This window comes from Callorhinus ursinus, unplaced genomic scaffold (genome assembly GCF_003265705.2).
Source record: "Callorhinus ursinus isolate GAN/ISIS: 27379988/994484 unplaced genomic scaffold, GSC_fseal_2.0 scaffold8, whole genome shotgun sequence".
Lineage (NCBI taxonomy): Eukaryota > Metazoa > Chordata > Mammalia > Carnivora > Otariidae > Callorhinus > Callorhinus ursinus.
The window spans coordinates 420,635-446,861 of NW_027397070.1; the positions used below are offsets into that span (position 1 = coordinate 420,635).

General features: G+C 39.4%; 1 protein-coding gene across 8 annotated transcripts in view; it reads right to left on the minus strand.

Annotated features, from left to right (window-relative positions):
- CHD8 (chromodomain helicase DNA binding protein 8) overlaps positions 1-26,227 on the minus strand; it is a 60,877-nt gene that overhangs the window by 15,501 nt on the left and 19,149 nt on the right. For 4 of the 8 annotated variants that reach the window (XM_025870370.2, XM_025870373.2, XM_025870368.2 and 1 more), the window contains exons 2-18: positions 24,451-25,508; positions 23,207-23,575; positions 22,148-22,533; positions 20,701-20,815; positions 13,878-14,060; positions 13,729-13,797; positions 13,311-13,366; positions 12,681-12,798; positions 9,465-9,548; positions 6,570-6,707; positions 5,224-5,345; positions 4,837-5,080; positions 3,851-4,027; positions 2,679-2,822; positions 2,181-2,436; positions 954-1,164; positions 294-489 (exon numbers count right to left, since the gene is read on the minus strand). In XM_025870370.2, coding sequence (XP_025726155.1) covers positions 294-489; positions 954-1,164; positions 2,181-2,436; positions 2,679-2,822; positions 3,851-4,027; positions 4,837-5,080; positions 5,224-5,345; positions 6,570-6,707; positions 9,465-9,548; positions 12,681-12,798; positions 13,311-13,366; positions 13,729-13,797; positions 13,878-14,060; positions 20,701-20,815; positions 22,148-22,533; positions 23,207-23,575; positions 24,451-25,293 — 3,711 coding nt within the window. In that variant the 5' untranslated portion in view covers positions 25,294-25,508. The remainder of the gene's footprint in view (positions 1-293; positions 490-953; positions 1,165-2,180; positions 2,437-2,678; positions 2,823-3,850; positions 4,028-4,836; positions 5,081-5,223; positions 5,346-6,569; positions 6,708-9,464; positions 9,549-12,680; positions 12,799-13,310; positions 13,367-13,728; positions 13,798-13,877; positions 14,061-20,700; positions 20,816-22,147; positions 22,534-23,206; positions 23,576-24,450; positions 25,509-26,227) is intronic. The other 4 variants (XM_025870372.2, XM_025870371.2, XM_025870376.2 and 1 more) reach the window with 2 other exon arrangements.

Consider the following 26,227-nt stretch of genomic DNA (forward strand, 5'->3'; position numbering starts at 1 on the left):
AAGTTTTACTGAAATGCAACCCCACCCATTCATTTATATATTGTCTACAGCTGCTTTTGTACTACAAGAGCAGAGATGAGTAGTTACAACAGAGACTGTATGGTCCCCAAAGTCTAAAACATTTACTATCTGGCCCTTTACAGAGTTTGCCACCCTTACATGGAGACTGCCACCCTTAAACTAAGTAAACAATTCCATACTCTCTGAAGGATATGTCTTTCTAAGAGATCCTGATCCTGTTGAAAAACCTCTTAGGTTAGGTAGTTAGCTCCTAAGACAATGATTTCCTCTACCTGCAGGTCATTTTGTGGATTCCAGTCTGAATCAAAGATGATGCAGGTATCAGCAGCTGTGAGATTAATACCAAGTCCACCAGCGCGGGTACAGAGCAGGAAGACAAAGCGGTCTGAGTCAGGCTTGCTGAAGCGGTCAATAGCTGCCTGCCGAAGGTTACCTCTGACTCGCCCATCAATACGCTCATATAGGTACCTATATGGCAGTTACAGAAAAAAAATTAATTGGTTAAGCAGAAAAAGAAGCCAAAAAAGCAGATTAGGATCGGGCGCCTGGGTGGCTCAGTTGGTTAAGCGACTGCCTTCGGCTCGGGTCATGATCCTGGAGTCCCGGGATCGAGTCCCGCATCGGGCTCCCTGCTCAGCAGGGAGTCTGCTTCTCCCTCTGACCCTCTCCCCTCTCATGCTCTCTATCTCTCATTCTCTCTCTCTCAAATAAATAAATAAAATCTTTAAAAAAAAAAAAAGCAGATTAGGATCAATACCAGTAATTCTGTATCTCTAGCTGACCAAAAACCTTATCAGAAATTTGAGAGTGAGAATCTTAAATACTTCTTTTATCCCAGTCCTGGCCAACTTTTATTAAACCCAGACCCTCCTACTCTTTGCAGTTTTTTGAAGCTACAGTAAATACAAGGCAAGGGATGACTCTTTTCTTACCTCCTCTGGATTAGATAATCCTCTAGGATATCTAGGCATCGTACCATCTGGGAGAAGATCAGAACCTTATGACCACCAGCTTTAAGTTTTGGAAGTAACTTGTCAATAAGAACCAATTTGCCAGCTGAACGAACCATGGCCTGCAAGTGGAAGTCATGAGGTATAATATGGCAAGCTTCTCGAAATTCTGTTAGGATTTTTTCTTCTGCACCTGCCAAAAGAAAAACCAAACTTGATAGTGAGATCCAGAAAAACATACTAAAGCTATAGTTTACTTAGCTGAGATAAGGAAGCAAAGAAAAGTAATCTGACTTGAGATAAACATTCTTTTCACAGAGAATTTCAGCACCCAAAAAATCCTAAATCATCTTCAACTGTGTTATACAAAATACTGCAAAAAAGTCAGACTTAAGATTGTATTCAGACAAAACACCTGTAACAATGAGGACTAGAACAGTACATGCAAACAACTACTACCACCCTACTGGCATCCAAAACAGAAACTACAAAATGGAGTAGCAATGAGAACATTTATCCAGAGAACAGAATGACTTGAGTTCTTGTTCATGAAATCCTGCACAGCAAATCCCATATAATTTTGAAGATTATGCAGGACCAAGGGGGAAGAACTAGAGAAAGACATTCCACATAAGAATTGTTTTAGAAGAGGGATGCCTGAGGATGCCTGGGTGGCTCAGTCAGATAAGTCTATGCCTTTGGCTCAGGTCATGATCACAGGGTCCTAGGATTGAGCCTGGCATCGGGCTCCCTGCTCAGCAGGGAGTCTGCTTCTCCCTCTCCCCCTGCCCTCCCCACCCCACCCCTCATGCTTGCTCTCTTTCTCTCTCTCTCAAATGAATAAAGTCTTAAATAGATAGATAGATAAATTAATTAATAAATGGTGCTTGGGTGGCTCAGTCAGTTAAGTGTCTAACTCTTGATTTTGGCTCCGGTCATGACTTCAGAGTCGTAAGACTGAGCCGCACATCAGACTCCTCACTCAGTAGAAAGTCTGCTACTCTCCCTCTCCCTCTGCTCCTGCACAGGTGTGCTCTCTCTCAAAAATAAATAAATCTTAAAAAAAAAAAATTTGTTTTAAAAGAAGAATCCCCTTCCCTCCCAAAATTAGGCTGGATCAGTCAACGTATCCGCTGTTCCTGAGGAATATTATTAGCAAGTAAACACAGGTGATACAGAAATGCAGGCATTGTCCAGGAAGTCTCTCACCATTGATGAGGTATGGGTGGTTGCAGCATTTGCGCAACTCCATCATCGTATTGAGTAGATTAGGCATGTTCGTATGACCTGCCCCCTTGGACAGGAAGGAGAAATTCTTCTCCAAAATAGCCCGGTAATATTTCTTCTGGATGTTGGTCAACTCTACTTCAATGATAGTTTCCTGTTTTGGTGCCAGGTTTTTTTCAACATCCTCTTTGAGTCTTCTTAGCATCATCGGCTTGAGAATGGCCTGTAGCTTTTGAACCTGTGTCCAATACAGGAGAGAAAAAGAAATAAAAACTATGAGGACAAACATTCTCACATTATATGGAAACATAAAGAAATACAATGACAGCTTTCCATTATCTGAAAAATGTGGATTTTGTACAATGCCACAAATGATGTAGGCACAAGATTATAAGAAGTTCAGAGAGGTCCTTGCTGCCCATGGTAATAGATGTGTGCCTAGTACAAACTTTACCTTTCTTGTCCAGATAGACTTCCTACCTGTTCCTCTGTCTTAAGATCCCCAAAATCCTTGAGGAACTCTGATTCTGAAGGAAACTGTGAAGGTTCCAAGAAATGAAGCAAGCTGAACAGTTCCTCCACAGTATTTTGCAATGGCGTTCCTGTGAGTAGCACTTTGTGTTCCTAGAAATGGAGAAAACAAAAAAATGGTAAAACTCAACAACACAAAGGACTTCTGGGGTTTTCTCTTAAATATATAACTTTAGCTTTAATTTCGTTATCTATAAAATTATGGGAATGGACCAGATTACTATCTTAACTTTTCTTTCACTTGCTCCCTCTTCTGATAAACACAAAACATTAAAAAAAAAAACAACAAAAAAAGAAAAAAACCTTGATATTATTTAATAAGAATTTAAATGTTAAGATTACAAGCAAATAAATAAATACTCAAAACTACAGTTTTTTTTGCAATTACATAATGCCTTTCCACACTCAACTCCCCACAGATATCCTAATATATCCCCCTCTAGGGAATGTACCTGTGCTGGATTAAATATGGCCATTAATTCTTTGTAGTTCCTCCTATCAAGGTTCAACCCTTGAATCTGGGCTTGCCTTGTGGCTTGCTCTGACAAAGAGAATGTAGCAGAAGTGATATTGTGTGAGTTTCAGAGCCTATACCTCAAAGGCCTTGCAACTTCTGCCTTTGCCCTCTCTGGATACTGCCCTGATTCTACCATGTCAAGAAGCAAAGTCTGGCCTACTGGGGGATGACAGGTCATATGGAAGATGACCCAGGAGCCCACCAATTGCCAGCTGCAGCCACATTACTGAGTACAGGCAAGACCACCAAAAGGGATGGCCTAGCTGTGCCCAGCCCAAGTTGCTGAACTAGAGAATCCTAAAAAAATAATAGTTTGTTTTAAGCCACTAAGTTTCAGAGTATTTATTATGTAGCAGTAGGTGACTAATACAGTATCCCACCTCTCCACCTAGTTAAGAACCACTAACACACAACTACCTTCCAATTCTAAAATTTATAGGACTTTTATATGACTTTCAGGTGTCCATTCCCATAGGCTACACCCACCACCCAATACTAGGATCCTGATTTTTTTTTTCTCTGCTTAGTTATATTAATTCCACAGGGAATTAGGGTTATTTTAATTCCAGGTGTTTCCGCCCATAAGTCAATGTGAGGAACTCACCAAGTCCATGTGCTTGAGGCTATCAAGCAGCTTGCAATTACGGTTCTTTAGCCGATGGGCCTCATCAATGATGACACAACGCCATTCAATCTCACGAAGCTCAGGACAGTCTGACAAAATCATCTCAAAAGTGGTGATCAGGGCATCAAACTTGTATGCACCTGGGATGAGGCGCCCCTAAGCATGAAGGCAATAAAGTTAAGACCTAATATGTACCTAAATGGGGACCTCTTCTGCATTACACATTCTCCTTTCTATATTCAGGCAGGCTCAGCAGGAAATACAAACAGCACCACCACCAATCTCTGCTGCTGTATATTTTCCTGATAAATAGTGGCAAATCACAGAATGTAAGATACAATGTCTCTTCAAGATATTCAGTTTCTTGGGTAAATGACAGACATCACTGAATAAAGCTGGACACTTTTGACCACTAAGTCATGATTCTTAGACCTAGATCTTTTGGTAGTTAACACTAAAATCCACAAATGTTGGGCACTGTTGAAATATACAAGACAAAACTGAAAGTGAAACAGGTAATATCCGTTACTGTCTAAAAACAGGAGAACTGAATCAGTTTAACAAAATTAAAAGCAGCAAAATGTGGACTAAGAAAGGATGAATAATTCAAATTTTTATTTTCAAATTTGTATAGAACAAACTACTCTTGATGAAAATTTTAGTACTTGAAAAAAGGAAGTGGCTTAAGTTCACCACCTCAATACTTCCTTGATGAAAACTCATCAATGCTGATAAAATTCTATTTAAAATGCATGTATTCACAAATAGAACTTCCAATGGATCAAAATTCCACTGGATAAAAAGAGCAAAAGATAAAAAAATTCCCTGTGCAATCTAGACAAAATACCATAAATCACCTCAGAAAATCACAATAGAAGTCTTTTATTCACGTAAAAGCCTCTAAAATACCAGGTCCTTTGGCCTACTCTCTCTAAACCATTACATTCCCATGATCTACAACTCACCCGTGAATCTTTGCAGTACATTTCATATTGCTGGATCATCTGACGGCTGGCCAGACTGCCATGGTATACAATAGTGTTCATTTCTGTCCATGTATTGAATTCTCGCTCCCAATTAGTAATTGTGGACAGTGGGGCAATGACCAGGAAGGGGCCATGGATGCCCACATTATATACCTCCTGCAAGAAGGCAATGGACTGGATAGTTTTGCCCAGTCCCATCTCATCAGCCAGGATACAGTTTTGCCTGAAGATTCATCATGGAAAAGGAAAAGCATGTCAAAAAAGATACCATTTTTTTAAAAAGTACGTAAAAAGGAACTATTTCAACAGAAAACAAAAATAATTCCAGACCAATCCTACATTTCATGGGCCTACTCTTTTCTGTACCTGTTATACCAATTAAAGAGCAGCCAGTTGACCCCTTCCAACTGATATTCCCGTAACTGGTTTCTGTTTTTATACTCATGTGACAGCTCCAACTTCTTCCAGGCACTTGCCTGTGGACGAGTCTACAAAAGAGAAAATTTGAATAAATGGGGTGAAGACACTAACAAAATTAGGAAAACTTACTAGGTAGTTCTAGTACCTAAAATCGATTCAAAAACATGGATTAAAAACATTTAAAATATATTCAAAATTCATGAGTTCATAATAAAGTTTAAACTAAAATAAAGTTTAAAAAGCTTTTTTAAAAAAGAGGAAAACCAAAAGAGGAAAAACCCAGTGGTCACTTTTGGACGATGCTAGAGAACTACGTCATTATTTTGAAAATTGGGAAATAAAGAAAGAAAACAAAGCATTTATCCTCCTTTCCTATACCATCTGTATCTCAGAGTAACCAAATAGTAGATGAATCATATTTCTTTTTATAGTAGATTCTGGTCAACAAATGAAAACATGATACAATTAAAAGAACATCATTTTGAAATCCTTAAAGAACAGGCTGAGGCAATGCTCATAAATGACTAATAATATAAAAAAAGATAACCTGAAAGAATCACCTATGAAGCAGATTTAGTGCTCTCCCTTCCCCATTTGATCAAACCTTTAGAAGAGTGGTATCTAATGGAACTGTCTATCATGATAATGTTTCATATCTGCCACTAGCCACATGTGATTACTGAGCATGTGAAATGTAGCTAGTGGCTACTATATTAAGCACAGTGCTAAAGTTCCAGTGGACAGCACTGTTCTATATCTAACCATTTATGAAAAAATATAAGGAACAAAGAACACGTTAGAAGTTTCCAAGGGGATGCAACTGGTAAACTTCAGACTATAGAAAACCCTAGAGAACAAACCACCTGATTTCTTGAAGAAAAATTGTAAAGGAGAGGGAAACTAAAATTAAGAGACATTTGAGACACATTAACTGATAGCAATATATAGACCTTTATTCAAAATCCAAACCAAACAATTTAACAAAAATTAGAAGGCAATCAGGGAAATATATATAGTAATTGGTCATTTGTTGATATTTAGAAATGGTTAAATTTTCTCAGGTGTAAAAGTGGGATATTTACCTTTAGACATAAACACTGAAATATTTACAGATGAAATAAAGGAATCTGGGATTTGCTTTAAAATAATATGGGAATTGGTACATTACACTATTACTTTTGTATATGTTTGAAAATTTCAATAAAAAGCTAAAACAACACATAAACTTCTATAAATAAAAAATTATATTATTGCCTACATGGGCTTTACATTCTAAATGCAAATGTACTTACCACTCTTTTGAGTTCTGGGTGCCTTGACTGGATCCGTTTAAATTCTCGAATCTTGCCCTCATCAACATCCTCTTTCAGCTCCCACGTACTATCCTCATAGGGCAGAGAGCACCATTTCACCAGGTAGTAAATTACAGGCTAGGAGAGAAAAAGCTAAAGCCTTAATAAACTGATTCTGTGTTCTCTGCTGTGGTTAGAAGGTAAGAATTTGACTATAGAATCAGATCACAAAGTGTTAATACCTAAAAAGTGCTTAAAAAAAAAAAAAAGTCAGGCTAGGAACACCAACCATAGGCTCATCTGCGAGGCACTCTACTATTCATGGCTCTGATCATTTTTCCAGGCAATTTATCAGAATCTGTTCTAAGAGGCAAAGTTATACCCAGTCGTTTCTAGAACACTAAGCACTAAAACATTATGCTCATCAACGGAGCAAATGCAAAAAATAAAATAATTCTATTCCTATATTAGGAAGTGAATTAGGTTGAAACTAAAAGGTAGGGCTCTGCTCCATACTATTATCCTGGCACCAAATTTAATACAGTGGAAGAGTGGAAGCCAGGCTACTTTTCTAAGTGAAGAACAGATTAAACCCATTAGAGCAAAGCAGGGCTGAAATCACTGGGCTTCTGAGCTTCTGTAGCTCTGAGTGCAGGTGCTACTTCAAAGAGCACTCATATGGTAGAAAAGAGATTTCCTTGTGAGCTAGGAGATAATCAGGAGAGCGTCACTGAAGACAGGTAACAAGAGAGAAGAGAGGAGGGGCAAATGCTGAAGCTCCAACTCCAAGACTGTGCTCTATGTAGGTGTTCTGCTGCAAAGGGACAAGCAGTGACCTAGGGTAAAATGGCTCCTGTTCTCACTTCTCAAATTGATCACTGCCATGACTGCATTTCCATTTTTGGTTTACATAAAAAAAGGATTAGATGGGGCCTAGTGTAATCAACAAGAATCTAATACCCCTTAAAACAGCCAGCAAGAAGTCTGAAGATATAAGCACCTCGACAGAATCACAGATCAAGGAATCCCTAGAATTAATCTGTTGCTCTTTTCCTATTTTCTTTATTATAGAGACTCAGGTCATTTTCTACATAAAGCCATTTGTCCAGGTCACACATTTCCAGTAACATAACTTAACTTTTCCAATGACTTTATTATTTATAATACTGATTTCCACTATTAGGTCATGTAAAATGATGACAAATTAAACTTATTTTGGGGAGGGGGAAAAATGGGTACACAGAATGTTGTTATCCAATGTTGGGAGCACAAGTTATAGTACCAGAAAACTAAAACATTTTCATCTGTCTTGCCATTTCCAACACAGTCCAAAGATCAATTACTTTTGGAAGAGTAGTAAGTATGTTGGTAGAGAGCATAAAATGTTTAAGGCTGAGAAGGCTGAGATCCTGGAAATGATAAGAATTTAACAGTAGCTGACATATCCATTCTAATAATTAGTCCATTCCCCACTCACCTCTCCCTAATGAACAATAAACAATAACTCCCACCCCAACCCATAAAAGCAGAATATGTATTTTCTGAGGCATGCTTGTCAGGATTTGAAGACACTGAACTGTAATAGGCCCTGGACATCTAGGTTCTGAGTGACCCTAAAGGCTTATAAAATAGAGTAAACACAGAATTTTACAGAGGGAAGACTTGATTCTTAGGCCCTGTAAGGATGATGTATGGAAACATGTCACTTAGCTTGTGAGTGAGCCTAGCTCACCACCCAGCACTGACATTTTAACAAGGTTCTGTTGTTCTATACTGGTCATTGGGTAAGCAGGAACTGTCAGATGTGATAAAAACTTGATAAAATGTGGCCCTACCAAGAACTGCTACTTTAAGTGAAAAGAAAGCGATGAGTTCTAAGGGAATGGTGGTTCACAGTCTAAGTAAGTTTGAAATAAATTTAAAAGAGACAATGTTGAATTCACTGGTGTCTTAGATCTTTACAACTCTTATATGGAAAATAATAAAAGTGATTTATGAAACTGTATCACCAGGTGTTTTAGCACATGTAAAATCTGCTAACAGAGCTTTAGTGCGGTGATTCCCAAATCAAGCAATGTTTCACAATACCTTGGAGAACCAACTTGAAAATACAAATCCCTGGGTCCCACCCAGAGACCCACTGAATCTGAATCTGTGGGAGTGTGATCCCATAGTCTGTTTTCTTTTCTTAAAGATTTTATTTATTTTTCAAAGAAAGAGCGAGAGAGAGAGCAAAAGCACAAGCAGGAAGAGTGGCAGGCAGAAGGAAAAGCAGGCTTCCCGCTGAGCAGGGAGTCCGATGCGGGGCTCGATCCCAGGACCCTGGGATCATGACCTGAGCCGAAGGCAGACGCTTAACCAACTGAGCCACCCAGGCATCCCTCCAATAGTCTGTTTAAAAGTACAGATTCAAATGCAGTAGATTGGTTTTAATGACAAACGAAAATGCATTCTATTGATGGTAAGTTCAAAAAAATAACTCTCAACGACATGGAGAAAGCTATTAGTCTTGTGCAGGCATTTTTATATTTATAAATACGGAGATTTGTGACGTATCCCTAATTCTTCTCCCCTTCTATCACCCTTAACTGGATGTCAGGGGTCTCCCATATAAAATCTAAGAGAAAACAAGATCAAGGTGAAGGAGTACTTGTTAATATAGCTCCTGGTACTTATAAATACAACTCTCAGATGTTTGACTTTATGAGAAGCTTTCCTTTTAGCCTCTCTCCCTATTCCCTTATCTTCCCAATATCATCCTAAGGAGCCCTCAGAAAAACTCAAAAATACCTTTTTGTCCAAGGGATTTTTCAGCCATATCTGCATAATAAAGGATGGGCAAGCAGACAGCAGAAATCTCTGAGACCTTTAATGTTCTTCCATGCCCCAACTCACCTCCCCATTGTCTTTGTCAATACTGTGAGACTCATCCAATATCCTATCCACCTCTACATAGTCTGGATTGAAGGGTTCTTCATCCTAGAGGAGTTACGAAACAAACAGTAAGACCAAAAGATAACTGTCCAGTAAACCTAACCTTCCACCCCACCTTTACCTGATGATCTTACTTCAAAACATTTTTTTAAAAAGACGCCTTAGAAGGAGTTCCCCATTTTCACAGTATCAAATCCTAAAAACTTAATTGAACCTGCACCCATCTTCTCACCTATTACCAGAGCCAAGTGTCTCCTACCAGAGGCCATTCTCTCCGTATATGCTCTGGATATACCATCCCTTCTCACCTTCTTAGGGAGCCCTCTTCTGAATTATTCCCATAAACACACAGATGTACTCTACTATTTCACATCTTAAAAAGACCTCCTTTACTCTTCATCTGCCTGCAACTATTTTTCTGTTCTGCTTCATACCCAAACTTTCCCAACAGTTTTAACCACAAGGCATCCTCATGTCATCACCTCCACTGTCCATCCACTGCACTCTTCCTTCCACTTCCTTCACACAACTAAACTACTCTTGTCAACGTCATTAATCTCCAAATTGCCAAATATAATGAAACATTTCTGTCCTCATCTCACTTTACCTCTACAAAGTATTCCACAATTCCTAGTTCTCTCCTTTAAGCACTCTCTTCCCTCGGCTTTTCTGAGACACTATACTCTCGTCAGTAGCCCTTCCCCCTTTATTTTGGTTTTGGCCAATTCTTGATCATCTTCACTGGTTCTTTTTCTTCTACATCATTGGTATCCAACTTTGGGTGGTATCTGAAAATAAATAACCCAAGGCTCTAAAGAAAGTTCTTAAAGAAACTTTAAGGAAAAAACTCTTCCTTCTTAAGACACTTCTCTCCCTCTCTTGCTTTTTGTGACATATCTGCTTCCTAATCTTTCTCCTGCCACTCTGGCACACAGTTCCTTCTGCTTTGCCTGGACCTCTGAATTTGGGAGAATTCTTAAGCCTTGGTTCTGGGCTCACATACATTCTATTATAGAAACAACTTTCATAAGAGAATACAGAACTATTAGAATGTATAGAAATTCCTTCCCCCCAGGTGACTTTAATCATTATTAAGGTTTTCATAACTATTTATATGCTGATAAAATCCAAGTTTTAACTGCAGCCTGAAAAACCCAGATTTGTGTATCTGTGCTTGCTAGAGATATGTTAAGGAATTTTAAGGTTAACACAGTCTAAACTAAATTCTTGATTTTCCCCAAATCGGCTACTTCTACCATCTTCCATACTTCAATAAATGATCCCACCTCAAACCATTTGCTCAGACCACAAACCTGTCTATATAAGCCATCACACCAAGCCCTGTCAATTCTAATCTATCCATTCTATCCAGGTGAAACCACTCTACTCTAAGCCATGATATTTCCTTCCTTACTGCTCATCAGACTTTCATGCTTAACTCTTCTTCAATCCACTTTCCAAAGTCTAGGTGATCTTTTAAAAGTCAACACTGGACTATGTCTTTGACTTGTTTTAAACAATGTAATGATTTTCCTCTTCACTTAGAATAAAAACAAAACTAAAGCCAAACTGCTTAAAAGGTCTGTATGCACTGCTCGCCTAAATTTCTGATCTCATTCTGGGCCATTCACTCTCTTTTGTTTATCAACTGCACTGTCTTTTCAGTTCCTTGGCCTGTCTCAGGGCCTTCATATATGCTGTTTCCCATGCCAGTGATATTATTTACATGGGTTCATGGCCTTGCTCCTATTCATAATTCAATTTTCAGAGAAGACTTCCCTAATTATCCAAAGTAGGTGTTTCTTTCCCCTCCCCTTATGTCTCCTTGTGCTCTTTCTTCTCTGGCACTTAACACAATTTGAATTATTTTTTAGTATTTCTCTCTCCCCAATCAGACAGTGAGCTGTATAAAAACACCGACCATGTCTGGTTTGTTCTCCATAGACACTAGCACATGATAAATGATGAATAAACGAATGACTGATTTGATTAAATGGCCTATCTATATATGGAGGTTTAATTGGCATATGAGTTAGTAGTAGAGACTAGTTCAATAGTCACAAATTGGACATCTAATATCAGCTGGAATGGGATTACAGTTTCATTGTACATTTCACAAATTATGCTTTAAAATAACTTAGATGAAAAAAACACAACCCAATTATTACTTTCATATAAAAAGAAATTATAAAACTACATGGTCCTACTTGCCCTCTCCAGGTGATGTGAGAAATAGTTCATTTATTTGCAAACTTGGTGGTATCAAGTTAGCTTTATCATATGTATTCAGGCAGAACTGGATTTTTTTTTTTGCTAAAACTATGCATTTATAGTTCCTTCCTTCCCTCAATCTTTCTTTTTTGTTTTTTTCAAAGGTTTTATTTATTTATTTGACAGAGAGAGAGACAGCGAGAGAGGGAACACAAGCAGGGGGAGTGGAAGAGGGAGAAGCAGGCCTCCTGCTGAGCAGGGAGCCCAATGCAGGGCTTGATCCTAGGACCCTGGGATCATGACCTGAGCTGAAGACAGACGCTTAACAACTGAGCCACCCAGGGGCCCCCTCCTCAATCTTTCTTACTATACTTTTTTCCCTTTAGCTCTAAGAAGCTTTGAAAAAGAATCTGTCTTCTCAAGGCACTTAGTTCTGTATATATAATAAAGATGAAAAATCCCAATTCAGCAAAGGCATATGTATACAAAGCTTTCAAAGCAAAATGGACAGTTAAAATATGGCTCAAGAGACCCTTATGCACACGCCAGTGTTTAACCAGTAGTAAGAATGGTTATGGTAAATTAACGCTCCTTTATTACCATTTCTTGTTATACTGGATTAGAAATGTTAGAAAATAAATGTTCTTTCCTAATGATATGGTTGCTTATGCCTACAGATACCACCAACCGCCAGACAGACATTAGAAGAATGCTCCAAGTGGATCAGAGGTCAGTTTAAAATCCGTCTTGAAAACATATCATGAATACTGAGCAAGTCAATATCAAAATATCCTATTAACTTAAAAAAAGACCACATTTAGACCTGGTTAAACAATGCATGGGGCAATTTAGTAAGGAAAGTCCAATGATCAAAATTAAGACTTCATACCCATATATACAAAGCAACTATAAATCTTTGATAACCCCAGTAATTTATGCTTCTGTGAAATAAATGATAGGCAATACCTCATGGAAGAAATGTCTCATCTGAGCCATTTTGGTTTTGAAGCGCTTTAGTTTTTGATGGATCCTTTTATCCTTCTCTAGTTGGGAGATGGTAGCCCATTCACAGTGTAGATAGGAGCTGAAGGGGATGGAAATAGCTGGTCATGCTGAGAAAAGGGAAGTGGGAGGCTAGACTTGGGGATAAGCCAGAAGCAGGCACAATGAGTACAACATACTTAAGTGGGGAGACAGTGTCCTAGGTAAGTGCTTCTTAAGCTTGATTTTGCACAAAAACACCTGTGGCAGGCCTGAAAGTTCACATTTCTAACAAGCACCCAAATGATGCTAATTCTGCTGGTCCACTGACCACAGTCTGAGTAGCAAGATCTTAATGTTAAACTAAGTTATACAGGGCCACAAGGGATTTTATCAGGAACCACCCTTACCCCACCTTCCTGTTGGGAAATAGGAAGAATCATGCCCATTCCCGAACTATACTCTCTGAATAGACATTTTCTTCAATGAAAACAACAATTTGGGCCAGGAGACTATTAAAAGGGGACACATTCCCACCCAGTATGGACTATACAGGAGAACTCTTTACAACCCTGTGGAGTTTATTGTGAAAAGTTTTTTGCATGGATCACATACTAGTTCTTGTACTTGACAAAGAATTCTTCTGCCTCAGTATATTGTCCAGAAGGAAGCTGAGAAGAAAGAAATTATAGTTATTAATAACCTTATTTGTCAAAAAGAAGAACCTTAAATTTTCACTACTCAAGGTAGAGCTTCATACCAATGTTCCTAGAGTGTATTACTGACTGAGGGATTAAAGAACTAATCTAGTACTCCAATATAAGAGATCTGATAGCTGGAAAAAATAAGCCTTTATCCATTTTAAACAGATACGCAAAAGAAGAGCAAAAAGACAATTCCTATTTTCTAGCTAAATTCCCTCCACCATATCTCATAATTATACTGTAGTAATATACCCTGGCATCCAAAAGTGTTTATTAAATAAAGCCTGTGAATGCAGGATTATGGGTTGACATGAAGATTAAGGCCTCACCTCCTTCTTCACAATCCGCATGGAAAGCACTTTATCTACTATGGCTGCATCTTCTTCACTGGGATTCTCCTGTAGCAAAAAATGCAGTCAGTCAACAGACACTGTGAGGAGCAGGACAACCTCTCATATTGCTTAAGTTCTCAGCTTACCACAAAGAACTGCATGGAAGGCAAAGTTTCGCCATCTGGTTCCTGCACTGGTTCAGGGAGGATAGGCTCAGTTTTTATTGGACCAGTTACGTCCACTTCTTCTTCTTCTTCATCATCTGTGATCTTTATATCCAGATCCTCTGTATATTTTTTTCGTTTAACTTGGCGGTTTGACCGTCTTTTCTGTAGCGGCAAGAATGGTTAAAATAACTGTGTAGGTATCTCAAAGAGAAAACCTTTGAAACTATTTGCCTACAGTCGTATACTTAGACTTACTCCAAAATCCCTATGAAAAACCAAGCCAAAAAGATAAAGAGCTTATTTACCAAATTATGTGATATCAAACCATATAATTCATTTTTTGTACCAATACATATTAATTTTGCCAAACTCTTTTATCAAAGAACCAGAATCCACCTGAAAGTAACCTGGCTACTACTGGCAAGAAGCTCTGGTAAAATGAAACAGGACTCAACCTGCAGGGTCCAATGCGCTTTCCATAAAGAGCAACTCTGAACTGCAAAGGTGCAAGAATGTTTTGTTACTAATTTTGCTTTTTGTTTTAGTTCTAAGGTTTTTTTTGTTTTAATAAATAGAATCATAGTATATGGTGATTATAGTATTGTTCTGCTACTTACCTTTTTGTTAACAGTATTTCTTAAAGATGTTTTCCATATCAACACATTTTAGATTTACGTTATTCTTTCAAGTGGTTGAGCAAACATTTTTGTAAGATTTAATTTATTTTAGAGAGAGAGAGCATGCGTGCACAAATGTGTGCACAAGTGGGGGAAGGAAGAAAATGCCAAGCACACTCCACACTGAGCATGGAGGTGGACTCAGGGCTCAACCTCAGAACCCTGAGATCATGACCTGAGCTAAAACCAAGAGTCAGACGCTCAAGTGACTGAGCTACCCAGTCGCCCCGAGTAAAATATTAATACGTTGTAGCTCATGATAAAAAATTGGGTAGGATAGAGAGATAAAATTATTTTTCAATCAATCATGATTATATCTCTGAAAAACACAAATAAAATGAATTATTAGACACAGAACTACTGAAATTAAGCAAACTTCCCTGGCAAAAAACAATTTTGAAAAATATCATTCTTATGTAGATTGAGCCATAAAATATAATGAAAGAAAAGATTCAGGGCGCCTGGGTGGCTCAGTTGGTTAAGCGTCTGCCTTTGGCTCAGATCATGATCCCAGGGTCCTGGGTTTGAGTCCCACATTGGGCTCTCTGCTCAGTGGAGAGCCTGCTTCTCTCTCTCCCTCTGCTATTACCCCTGCTTGTGCTCTCTCTGTCAAATAAATAAATAAAATCTTTAAAAAAAAAACTGAAAAAGGAAAGAAAGAAAAAACTCTATATATGAAAACAAGAAGATTACTTATCTAAAGAATTAAATTTAGTAAGAAATATATAAAATCTATATGAAGAAAATTTTAAAACACTCCAGGAGGACTTAAAGACTTGAATAAATAATAAAATACATTGTCCTGCAATAAGAAGACCTAATTCTAATTATATACATTACATAAATATGACAAAATAAAATTAACAAAACTTTTTAATTAGATAAGCTGATCCCAAAATTCAAAGAGAGAAATAAACACTTAAGAATAACCAGGAAAGGGGCACCTGGGTGGCTCAGACGGTTGGGCGTCTGCCTTCGGCTCAGGTCATGATCCCAGGGTCCTGGGATCGAGCCCCACATCGGGCTCCTGGCTCAGCGGGGAGCCCGCTTCTCCCTCTGCTTCTCTCCCTGCTCATGCTCTCTCTCTCTCTCTCTCTATCTCTGTGTCTCAAATGAATAAAAAAAAAAAATCTTTAAAACAAAAATAACAACCAGGAAAAACAGCAAAAGTGTGCTTGGCCTTACCAGATATTAAGGACACTACAGAGCTATACTAATTAACAAAAGTTGGTACCTCTCCAAGAAAAGATAAACAGGTCATTGAAATAATGTCCAAATATAGACTAAAATACTTATGTGGATATAGAACATGATAAAAATAGCACTTCTAATCAGTGAGGGAAAAGTAGATTATTCTATAAACAGGATTGGAAACAAATGACTAGCCATTTAGAGGTTGAAAGAAACTAAATTACATAAAAATAAAAGATTTCAAAATCTTTTTAAAAAATCTTAAAAAAGGGACACCTGGGTGGCTCAGTCAGTTAAGCGACTGCCTTCGGCTCAGGTCATGATCCCAGGGTCCTGGGATAGAGTCCCGCATCAGGCTCCTTGCTCAGTGGGAAGCCTGCTTCTCCCTCTGCCTGCCTTTCCACCTGCCTGTGCTCTCTCTCTCTCTCTCTGACAAATAAATAAATAAAATCTTAAAAAAAAAAAAAATCTCGGGCGCCTGGGTGGCTCAACTCATTTAGTGTCTGCCTTCAGCTCCGGTCATGATGCCAGGGTCCTGAGATCAAGCCCCACATCGGGTCCTTGCTCATCAGGGAAGCCTGCTTCTCTCTCTACCACTTCCCCTGCTTGTGTTCCCTCTCTCGCTGTCTCTCTGTCAAAAAATAAATAAAAATCTTAAAAAAAAAAAATCTTAAAAAGACGTAACATTTCTAAAAGAAAGCATGGAAGAATTTTTTATAATCTCGTAGTAGGAAAGATGTTTCTAATAAATTGATCAATTTTACCTTGCAAAAAATTTGAGCTATTTACATATCATAACAAAGTTGAGACAAATAAGAAACTGGGGGGGAAAACACCAAATGATCCATTTCCAAGCACAGAGTTCTTTTGACTAAGAAAAAGATCCGTAACACAACAGAAAGATAGGCAAACATCATGAATAGACAGTTAGTAGGAAAAAAACACAAATGGCTTTAAAAGTAAAAAGATGTTCACGCTCATAATAAAATAAGTACAACAGAAACCTAAACTGAGATACCTTTTTCTTTTTGTTTTTTTGCACCTAACAGACTGGTAAAAATCAGAAAGTCTGATCAAATACTGAAACAGGAACTTGTACATACATTGTTGGTTAGAATACACATGGGCATAACCTCTATAAAAGAAAATTTGACAATACCCTTTGGTCTAGAAATTCCACTTCAAAGATATTATCCTACAAATAAATCTGCACATATATACAAATCTTTGTAGCATTACTTGTAGTAGTAGAAGACCAAAGAAAACCTTAATGCCCATCAATAGGGGACTAGTTAAACAAATTATGGTATAGTCAAAATATGGAATACTATAAAAGTATTTAAAAAGAATGGGTAGTTGGCAAAACCAAATACTGAAGATGTGGAACTGGAGCTCTCATTACCAGTGAAAGTGTAAAATGACACAATCACTTTGGAAGTTGACAGATTCTTATAGAGTTATAATGTTTATATGTGTAACTACCCTATGGTCTAGTAATCCTATTCCTTAGCTAGGAGAAATGAAAACCCGTGTCCAAGAAGTACTAAGACTGTTCACTGCAGCCTTATTCATTATAGCTCCAAACTGGAAACAACCCAAATGTCCATGAATAGAATAGATTTGCAGTTATTTATTTTTAATTTTTATTTATTTATTATTTTTTTGTTTAGTAGAGTCGCATACCCTACTGACTGAGCCTGCCAGGCGCCCCTCTACTTTTTGTTTTTTATTTATTTGACAGAGACAGACACAGCGAGAGAGGGAACACAAACAAGGGGAGTGGGAGAGGGAGAAGCAGGCTTCCCGCGGAGCAGGGAGCCCGATGCGGGGCTCAATCCCAGAACCCTGGGATCATGACCTGAGCCAAAGGCAGACGCTTAATGACTGAGCCACCCAGGCGCCCCTCTACGTTATTGTTTTTAATTGCCATGTACTATTCTATCACGTGGATTTTCAGAATTTTATTAACTATTTCCCCCCATGGACAATGAATTTTTGGACATTTCTGCTATTGTAAATATTGCTGCAATACATACTCAGCATTACATACTTTTGACAGTTTCCTAGATGCAGAATCATTGAGTCCAAGGGGGCTGACATTTTAAATTTTGTTACATACTGAAATACTGACTCGCCAAAAAGATTGTCTCAACATTCCCATCAACTGCCTGAAAAGCGTCTGTTCCTTAACTCCACTGCCAACGCTGGCATTACCACTTATGGGCTGAATTATACCCCCCAAAACTCTTTTAAGATTTCATTTATTTATTTGAGAGAGAGTGAGAAATAGAGAGAGAGAAGAGAGAGAGAGCAAGAGCAGGGTGAGGGGCAAAGGGAGAGGGAGAAGCAGACTCCCTGCCAAGATGGGAGCCCAACACGGGGCTCGATCCCAGAGCTCCGGGATCATGAACTGAGTCAAAGGCAGACACTTAACTGACTGAGCCACCAAAGCGGCCCAATCCCCCAAAATTCTCATGTTGAAACCCTAATCCCTAGTACCTCAGAATGTGACTGTATTTGGAGAAAGAGCTTTAGAGAAGTGATTAAGTTAAAATGAGGCTGGTAGGGTAAGCCCTAATTCAACTTGAATGGTATCCTTTTAAGAGGAAATGTGGACACATAAAAAGACACCAGGCATGTATGCACTGAGAAAAGACCATGCAAGGACACAGTAGGAAAGCAGCCTTCTACAAGCCAAGGAGCGAGGTGTTAGAGGTAACCAAACCTGTTGACCCCTTGATCCTGGACTTCTAGCCTTCAGAACTGTAATAAGATTAATTTCTGCTCTTTAAGCCACATGGTCTGTGGTATTTTCTTATGGCAACCCTAGTAAACTAATACACCACTTTTTAAAATTTATATTCTTTGTATTACAAAGACTTGCCTTCAGTTTGTCTTTTAATTATTTCTTTATTTAACCCTTTTTTACTTAACATACACATATATAACTCTTTCCATGCCCTCTTACCATGAGCTAAGCACTGTCCTACGTGCTTTATAAATGCTTCCATTTAGAAAAACATAAAAATAAAAATAAAACAAATAAATGCTTCCATTTAATTCTCCTAACCACCCTACTTGGTAGGCATTAGTATCTGTATTTTAGAGATAAGGAAACTGGGGCACCAAGAGGTTAAATAAACTTGGATGAAGTGACAACATTAGTAAATAATAAAGATGAGAACCAAGGAATTCTTGCTCCAGAGGTTATGCTCTTAACCACTATGTTATTTGTAGAATTTTTTTGTTATACGTGCATAATTTTTATATAGTCAAACATACCAATGTTTCCCTTTATGATTTCTCAATTTTAATACCCCCTTAGAAAGATCTACACTACGTGATAATTATTTTAAAAAATCCATCCATGTTTTACAGGAAGTTCATGATTTCAAGTTTTACATTTGGACCTCTGATTAAACTAGTATTTGTTTGGGGCACCAGGGTGGCTCAGTCGTTAAGCATCTGCCTTTGGCTCGAGTCACGATCTCAGGGTCCTGGGATCGAGTCCTGCGTCGGGCTCCCTGCTCAGCAGGAAGCCTGCTTCTCCCTCTCCCACTCCCCTTGCTTGTGTTCCCTCTCTTGCTATGTCTCTGTCAAATGGATAAATAAAATCTTTAAAAATAAAATAAAATAAACTAGTTATCTGTTTAAGTAGTGACACAAGAAATCCGGTTTTATTTTTTTCCTACATGGGTAGCCAGTTGTCCTAACATAATTTATTAAATATTCTTTCTTTCCATTGATTTATAATGGCATTTTAATTCATATACTAAATTCTCATAACCATTTGAATCTATTTCTAGACTATTATCTTTATTAATGTTATTTCTTCTCTAATTCCATGCTCCTAGTAATTATTATTTCATACTATATCTAATATGTTAAATCTAATTTTTGCCTCATTTTCCCTTTCAATTGTATCTTAGCTATTCTCACATGTTAATTTCCCCAGAAAAACCCAACTATCAGTTTGCCAATGTACTGAATGTGTATCAAGAAAGAGGGGATGCTTTTCTGAGTATTAATAGCTAGGGAAGCCCTTAAAGTTTGTTTAGTAAAAGCCTCCATTTACCAAGGAAAAATTCAGATACAGTAGCTAAGTAAATTGGCCAGGCTCATAGTGCTACTAAGAAGTACCATGGGTCTTCCAAATCTTAATACCAGGGGATGAGATTCTTTGTATGGTTGGAAACCAGAGCCAAAGGTGGTACCATAAAGCAACAATCAGAGACAGAGGACTAAACTTCTGGTCCAGCTTCTTTTATTCTCTTCCAGTGTTTCTCATCTTCAAAAGGTAGGAAAAAACATTGTGCCTAAGCACCCAGTTCACACAGTCAGAACCCTGAAGTGTAGAAAAGGTAAGGCAAAGGGATAAATGGACAGTTCTAAGAGAAACCAAGGTACTGACATAGCCGTAACAAGCATGTAGCATAATTTCATACTTGCTTCGTTTTGGAAACACTGGAATTTCAGAAAATGACTACTGCTATTTTTTTTAAATTTTTTAAAGATTTTATTTATATTTTTGATAGAGTGTGAGCACGAGCAGGGGTAGAGTTAGAGGGAAAGAGGGAGAAGCAGACTCCCCACCGAGCAGGGAGCCCGTCGTGCGACTCGATCGCAGGACCCTGGGATCATGACCTAAACCGAAGGCAGACACCCAACCAACTGGGCCACCCAGGTGCCCTGACTATTGCTGTTGTATAGTATACTATAGTATAGTACAGTATAGTAATATGCTTTTTGCCTAAAAAACCAAAAATTTAAACAACACAACCATGACCAGGTCCCTCCACTTTTACCTTTTGGGCCTACCTTTCTTTTAGAAAAATTCTTGAAATGTGCATAGGCTTACAGTCTCTTGTATCTATTCCTGGTTTGTCTGTCAGAATTAAACTTGATTTTTCTAAGTTCTTTCGGGATCCTTTTACCTGAATGCTGCTTTCTTCATCTTCTCGGGGTGATTGGGCAGGCATGACTTCTACATCTGAATTATCAGATGAGGTATTACGCTTTCTCTTTTTACCCACCACAGGGGTAATGGTGCTAAAAAGGAAAAACCAAATTCATTTTCAGTGAGGGTCTTCATTTAGGAGAAGAAAAATATAATTAATCTAAACCATCATCTATGAAACTTTCTAATAGAAGTGTCTAGCTCTTCAGTCAGTAGGACACACAGCTATGGAATAATGTGTTTGAAAAATAGAAGATACTTGGGTTTTGAAACCAATGTCTGACCTTTACACCAGATTTGACAAATCCTTTCTACTACTCTACTCACAAATACCTGAAGGAAGGTGTCATAAGAAAGCAGAATACTGGCCCAAGAATTACAAGGCCTCACTTTAGTTCCAGTTCTGTCACTAGCTGGGCATTAGTTTCCTTATTTGTAATATAAACACCAAAGATAATACCCGGCCTGAGAATTGTTGAGGATTAACTAAGATAGGCAATATAAATTTTTTTAAAGCTGAAAAATCCTCTCCAAATATAAACCATTATTATAATTCCACCACAAAGCCTGGAGAATCCTAGGGGGTCGAAGCTAGGGAGAAAGGAGTGAAGCCACAAAGACATGGAAAGGAAAGAGAAGACAACTGTGATAAGCCCTGGTTCTGCCAACCCTGCTTAAGGCTGACAAAGGTTGCTAAATCTCTCTAGTTCACAGATAAGATTTAAGAACAGGGCAGCTACACCTCCAACAGCTTTTTTACTGATGCAGGTGGTAAGGGGATAGTGAGATATCTCTTTCACACTTTAGTGATAAAAAATCAGGAAGACGTATAAAGTCAGCTTTTAAACATAACCCCCAACTCAATAATTAGCTATCTTTTCTGTGCCTTGTTTCTCTTCCAAAATATGCTAATTTGCACATTTCTGTTTAACAAATCATATAAGCATTGGGACAGACAAAAGAAAGGCCTATCTTCTGTGGTAGATATATCACCTTGAACTATGCAGCTGCTAAATACAAGTACATCCTAGGGGCGCCTGGGTGGCACAGCCGGTTAAGCATCTGACTCTTGGTTTCAGCTCAGGGTCATGAGATCAAGCCTGATGATCAGGCTCTGCACCGAGCACAGAGTCTGCGTGAGACTCTCTCTCGCTCTGCCTCTCCCCCTGCTCTCTCAAATAAATAAACAAATCTTAAAAAAAAAAAAAAAAATACAAGTAGTTCCTCTCAGTATTAATTTCTTTTTTTAAGATTTTATTTTCCTAAGTAATCTCTACACCCAATGTGGGGCTCAAACTTACAACCCTGAGATCAAGAGTCACATGCTCTACCGACTGAGCCAGCCAGGCACCCCTCAACATTAATTTAAAAACAAGTGCACTGTCCTCAAATGTCCCAACAAATTAGCAAAGGGTTGTACTCACTTCAGCTTACTCTTGCCCTTAGTTTTGGAGGTACCAGATGTTTTGCTCTTCTTTGGCTTTTCTTCCTTGAGTCTCTCCCCACTGCTCTTCTTCCTGCGTTTCTTCTCACCTTCTTCCTCAGGCCGAACACTGGGCAACTCATCCTCATTTAGGACTCGAGGTATGTTCTGCTCACCCCGGGCACGGGCCCTAGCAATAGCTTCTGCTACAATCCGATTGGCTTTCTCTTGCTTCTTCTGGTGCTCCAGCCTGCGGTTTTCCTCCATTCCTATCTTGCCCCCAGTATGAGGAGCAGAGCTTGCTGGTGAAGACAGAGCTGCCACTTCACTGGCACTTAGAACTTTAACTACGGAGAGCCCAGAAGAAGCCCCTTGGGAAGAGCCAGCCTACAGAAATAAAGACACTAAAATTTCAACATGCTGGTAGCTAAATGGCCTAAATAAAACCTAGCTCTAAAGAAGACAGGCTAGAAATGTTCCATCTCTAATTCCTCAAGAATCAGACTCAGATCAAGTCTTATTGAACTTGGACACAGAAGGGGGGAAAAAAGTGTTTTTTTTTTAAGTTGAAAGGGGATGAGAAAAGGCAAGAACTGTGCCAAATCAAACTTCAATATCCTTTAGCCATGCTCCTAATGTCAATAAACCTCTCCATTATTCTATGGCCAATGCTGATCTCTAAGCCGAAAGTAAATAAATTCAAATTCTACTCTTGGCCTATCTTTATGGGGGGGGGGGGGTAGTAAATAATCACTTGACCTCTTTAGGACAACTTCCTTATCTTTCAAATGAAAGAATAATGCCAATCACTTTTACCCCCCCACAACAATATTAGGAAAAAGACTATAAGTGAAACAGCGCAAAGACAAATGTTAGATAAATCACCTCTTATCCCAAACCTAACAATGACCCTCAAATCTTTTCATATAATTAAAACAAAGTTCCCACAGGCAAAAGAAAAGCCTGCATTTCAGTTCAGAGGCATGACTCCAGTGACCCCACACTCAACAATTAGTGGTTGCTCAGGGGGACAGCAGGGGGCTACCTGTGGAAGTCTCACCTGTGGCTGCAGCACCACCTTGAGTGGTACTGAAAGTCTTTGTCCTGGGCTTTGTCCTGGCCCCATTATCTGAGCCTGCTGCACAGAGGACAGAGTCACAGGCTGGGTTGAGGGTGGCGGCGGCGGCGGCTGCGACGCTGGTGGCTGTGGTACAATCTGGATTTTCTGCTGTGGCTGTTGCACCTGCAGCTGGATTGTTACTACTTTGGCGGGCTGCCCCTGAGCATTCTTGGCTTGGGTCAGGGCTGCCAGCTGGTTGCCCTGTAACACTATCTTGCCTGGTAGACTCCCTAGAACGACATGCCGGTGTCCTTGGGGACCTCCAGACTGTGGCTGCTGGAGGACCAGGGTGATGCGTTTCGATTCACCCTAGAGTGAAGAAAGGAAATTGCAAGAGAAGTGCAACATTAAAGAATGGTATACTCTTAAATATTTACACCAGTTTTCCTCATCCTAGAACCATCAAAACTGAGAGTTAGAAGACATAACACAATTTATTTTGTTCATCCTCCTATCTGTCCTGATTGAGTCTTCTCTGTAACACCTCTGCCCAGTGGTTATCAGGCCTATTTTTGACAAACTCCTGATGGAAGGCTATCTTCTAAGGTAGTCATTCCATTTTCTGGCAGTCTATTAGAATGAAAGTCTTTATAATCCACCTCCTCACAGCTTTTTTCCACTGGTCCTACTTATTTTAATGCCACCCTCTTCCTCACAAATGCCTTTGGCTCTTTATTCAGAGGCTAGCACCTCTACGCTCTTACAATAGAAACTAGCCTTTTCACTGGATAAAGGAGGAAGACAATCTCAGTAATAAGAACAGGGAAAACATACGCATAGCTTCTGTAAGTCTTGCAAATATAAATAAATAATGACTCTTTGTTCCCATAGCATCCAGTATTTCTCATAAAACTTTGTATTATACAGTACTGTGAATTCTTGTTTACTGTCGGCCTTCCTGGCAGACCGTGAGCTCTTTAAGGACAGGGACTGTGTCTGTCTTGTTCAGCACCAGCTAGGCACAGAGTAAACATGTAATAAGAGCTCAAAAAATATGTCAACATTAACTGCTTGCACCTAATAAGTAGTAAGTACATGGCTGTCAATGCTAACTGATTTTTTAAAATAGCAAAGGTAGAATTTAAACAGGATTTCCTAGAGATAGGTCTCATGTGCTCTCTTCTCACACAGTTGCTGGGCCCTCTACTAAACCAAAATTCACCTCCCCCTTTCACTCAAGTCACCTGGGTAGGTGTAGAGGTCAGTGTAACTGCAGGCTTCAGTGGGGGCCCTGTGGCCCCAGGGTTTCCAGCAGGAGCTGAACCCTTAACTGGCTGTAGGACCAGCTGCTTTACTGGTCGGCTGGGCTGGACAATGCGCTGAACAGTAGCCTGGTTCCCAGGGACCTTGGCGGCCAACACTGTATTACCAGAGACAATGGAAACACCTGGTCGAAGGGGAGTGCCGGTTAGCACTTTGGTAAAAGTAACTTTTCCACCATTGGCTGTGCCAGCCACCAGGGGCTGAGCTGTGCTGGTGATACCTTGGGCCTGAATTTGTGCCACATGGGCACCAGTGACTGAGGAGCTTGGTGGGGCCTTAAGGATAACAATCTTAGGGGCTGACTGAGGTGGTTGCCCTCCAGCACTACTGGAGGAGACAGCTGTGGCAGAGACACCCATGAAAGGATTCCCTTGGCTCAGGATCTCCTGGCTCTTGGAGACCTGCAAAAGTCCTGATGTTGGCGTCGGTGTCTGTAAGACAGGTTGGGCTGGCTGCTCCTGGCTGACGGGCTGAGTGGTATAATCATGCAAAGTTAAAGATTCTGGAGCTGGAGCTGTTGATTCTTTGGGAAGTTCTGTGGGGGCTGTCTCGTCTGGTGGGGGGACCAGGTCACTTGCTGATGAATTCTCCACATCACCACCTCCACCATCCTGGTTCATCTGATCCAAGGAGTCCAGAGAGCTTGGCAGTCCAAGGGCTTCCTCAATGGGGTCTTGTGTGACCTGGTTGAAGCTGTCATCAGTCAGAGAGTCCAGGCCAAATAAATTTGGGTCATCAAACAGATCCATGATGGGGTCTGCCATCTTGGGAAAGCAATGGAGGGTACTTCCCCAAGGTCTAGGGAGGGAAGGGGAGGGGGGGTACTGGCTCTCCCCTCCCCTCCCCTATTAAGAAAAAAATGTACACAATGGAAGAGGACTACTCTTCAGGTAAAGAGGCAAGAAACAAGTGCATGTCAGATTGTCCTGACCTTCATGGAGCAAGATGGCTAGGTCTTCAGAGGAAGATGGTGAAACTCCTGTTGTGAGAAGACAAATGAAAAATAAGCAAAGTTGGTGACCTCAAGGAAAACTTCTCCTTCTTAGGTACCACCTTAATATCAACTGGCATCAAAATAATAAGAGAAGACGGAAATGCGAGGTAATCTGAGGACAGAGACACAGCAGAAAGAACACCCACATTTTTGCTTCAAACTAAAACTATAAAAGAAATAAACCAAACCCCTTTTGGGCTCTTACACCTACACACTTTGAAGTTTCTGTCTGTCAAGATCTCTCGGCTGTCTCCGTCCATTTCTTTTTACAATTATCATTCTTAGGTAGAGATCAGGGAGTTTAACATTCACTCACCTTCTCTTTCAGGTAATGTTGACAGAACTTAACAATATACCAGTAGCATTTCAATGACTGTAAAGGTTTCTGAATATATTGCCTTTCATAAATTTCCCTTGTATTTTAAATGCTTTCGCTTACCACTGGCAAAAATAACCACTTTTAACCAAGCTCTCAGTACAATCTTGCTACACTTTTAGTGTAATTTTACCCAGGAAGTTTCCCAAACTTTATTCTAACATATCAATCTATATATACTTCTGTTAAGTCCCCTCCCCATTTCTCATATTTGTGATCAAAAACTTCCTCTGCAAGAAGTTCAAAGAATTTACATTTTAGTTCCACTTTTTTTTTAAGATTTTTTATTTATTTATTTGACGGAGAGAGACACAGCGAGAGAGGGAAC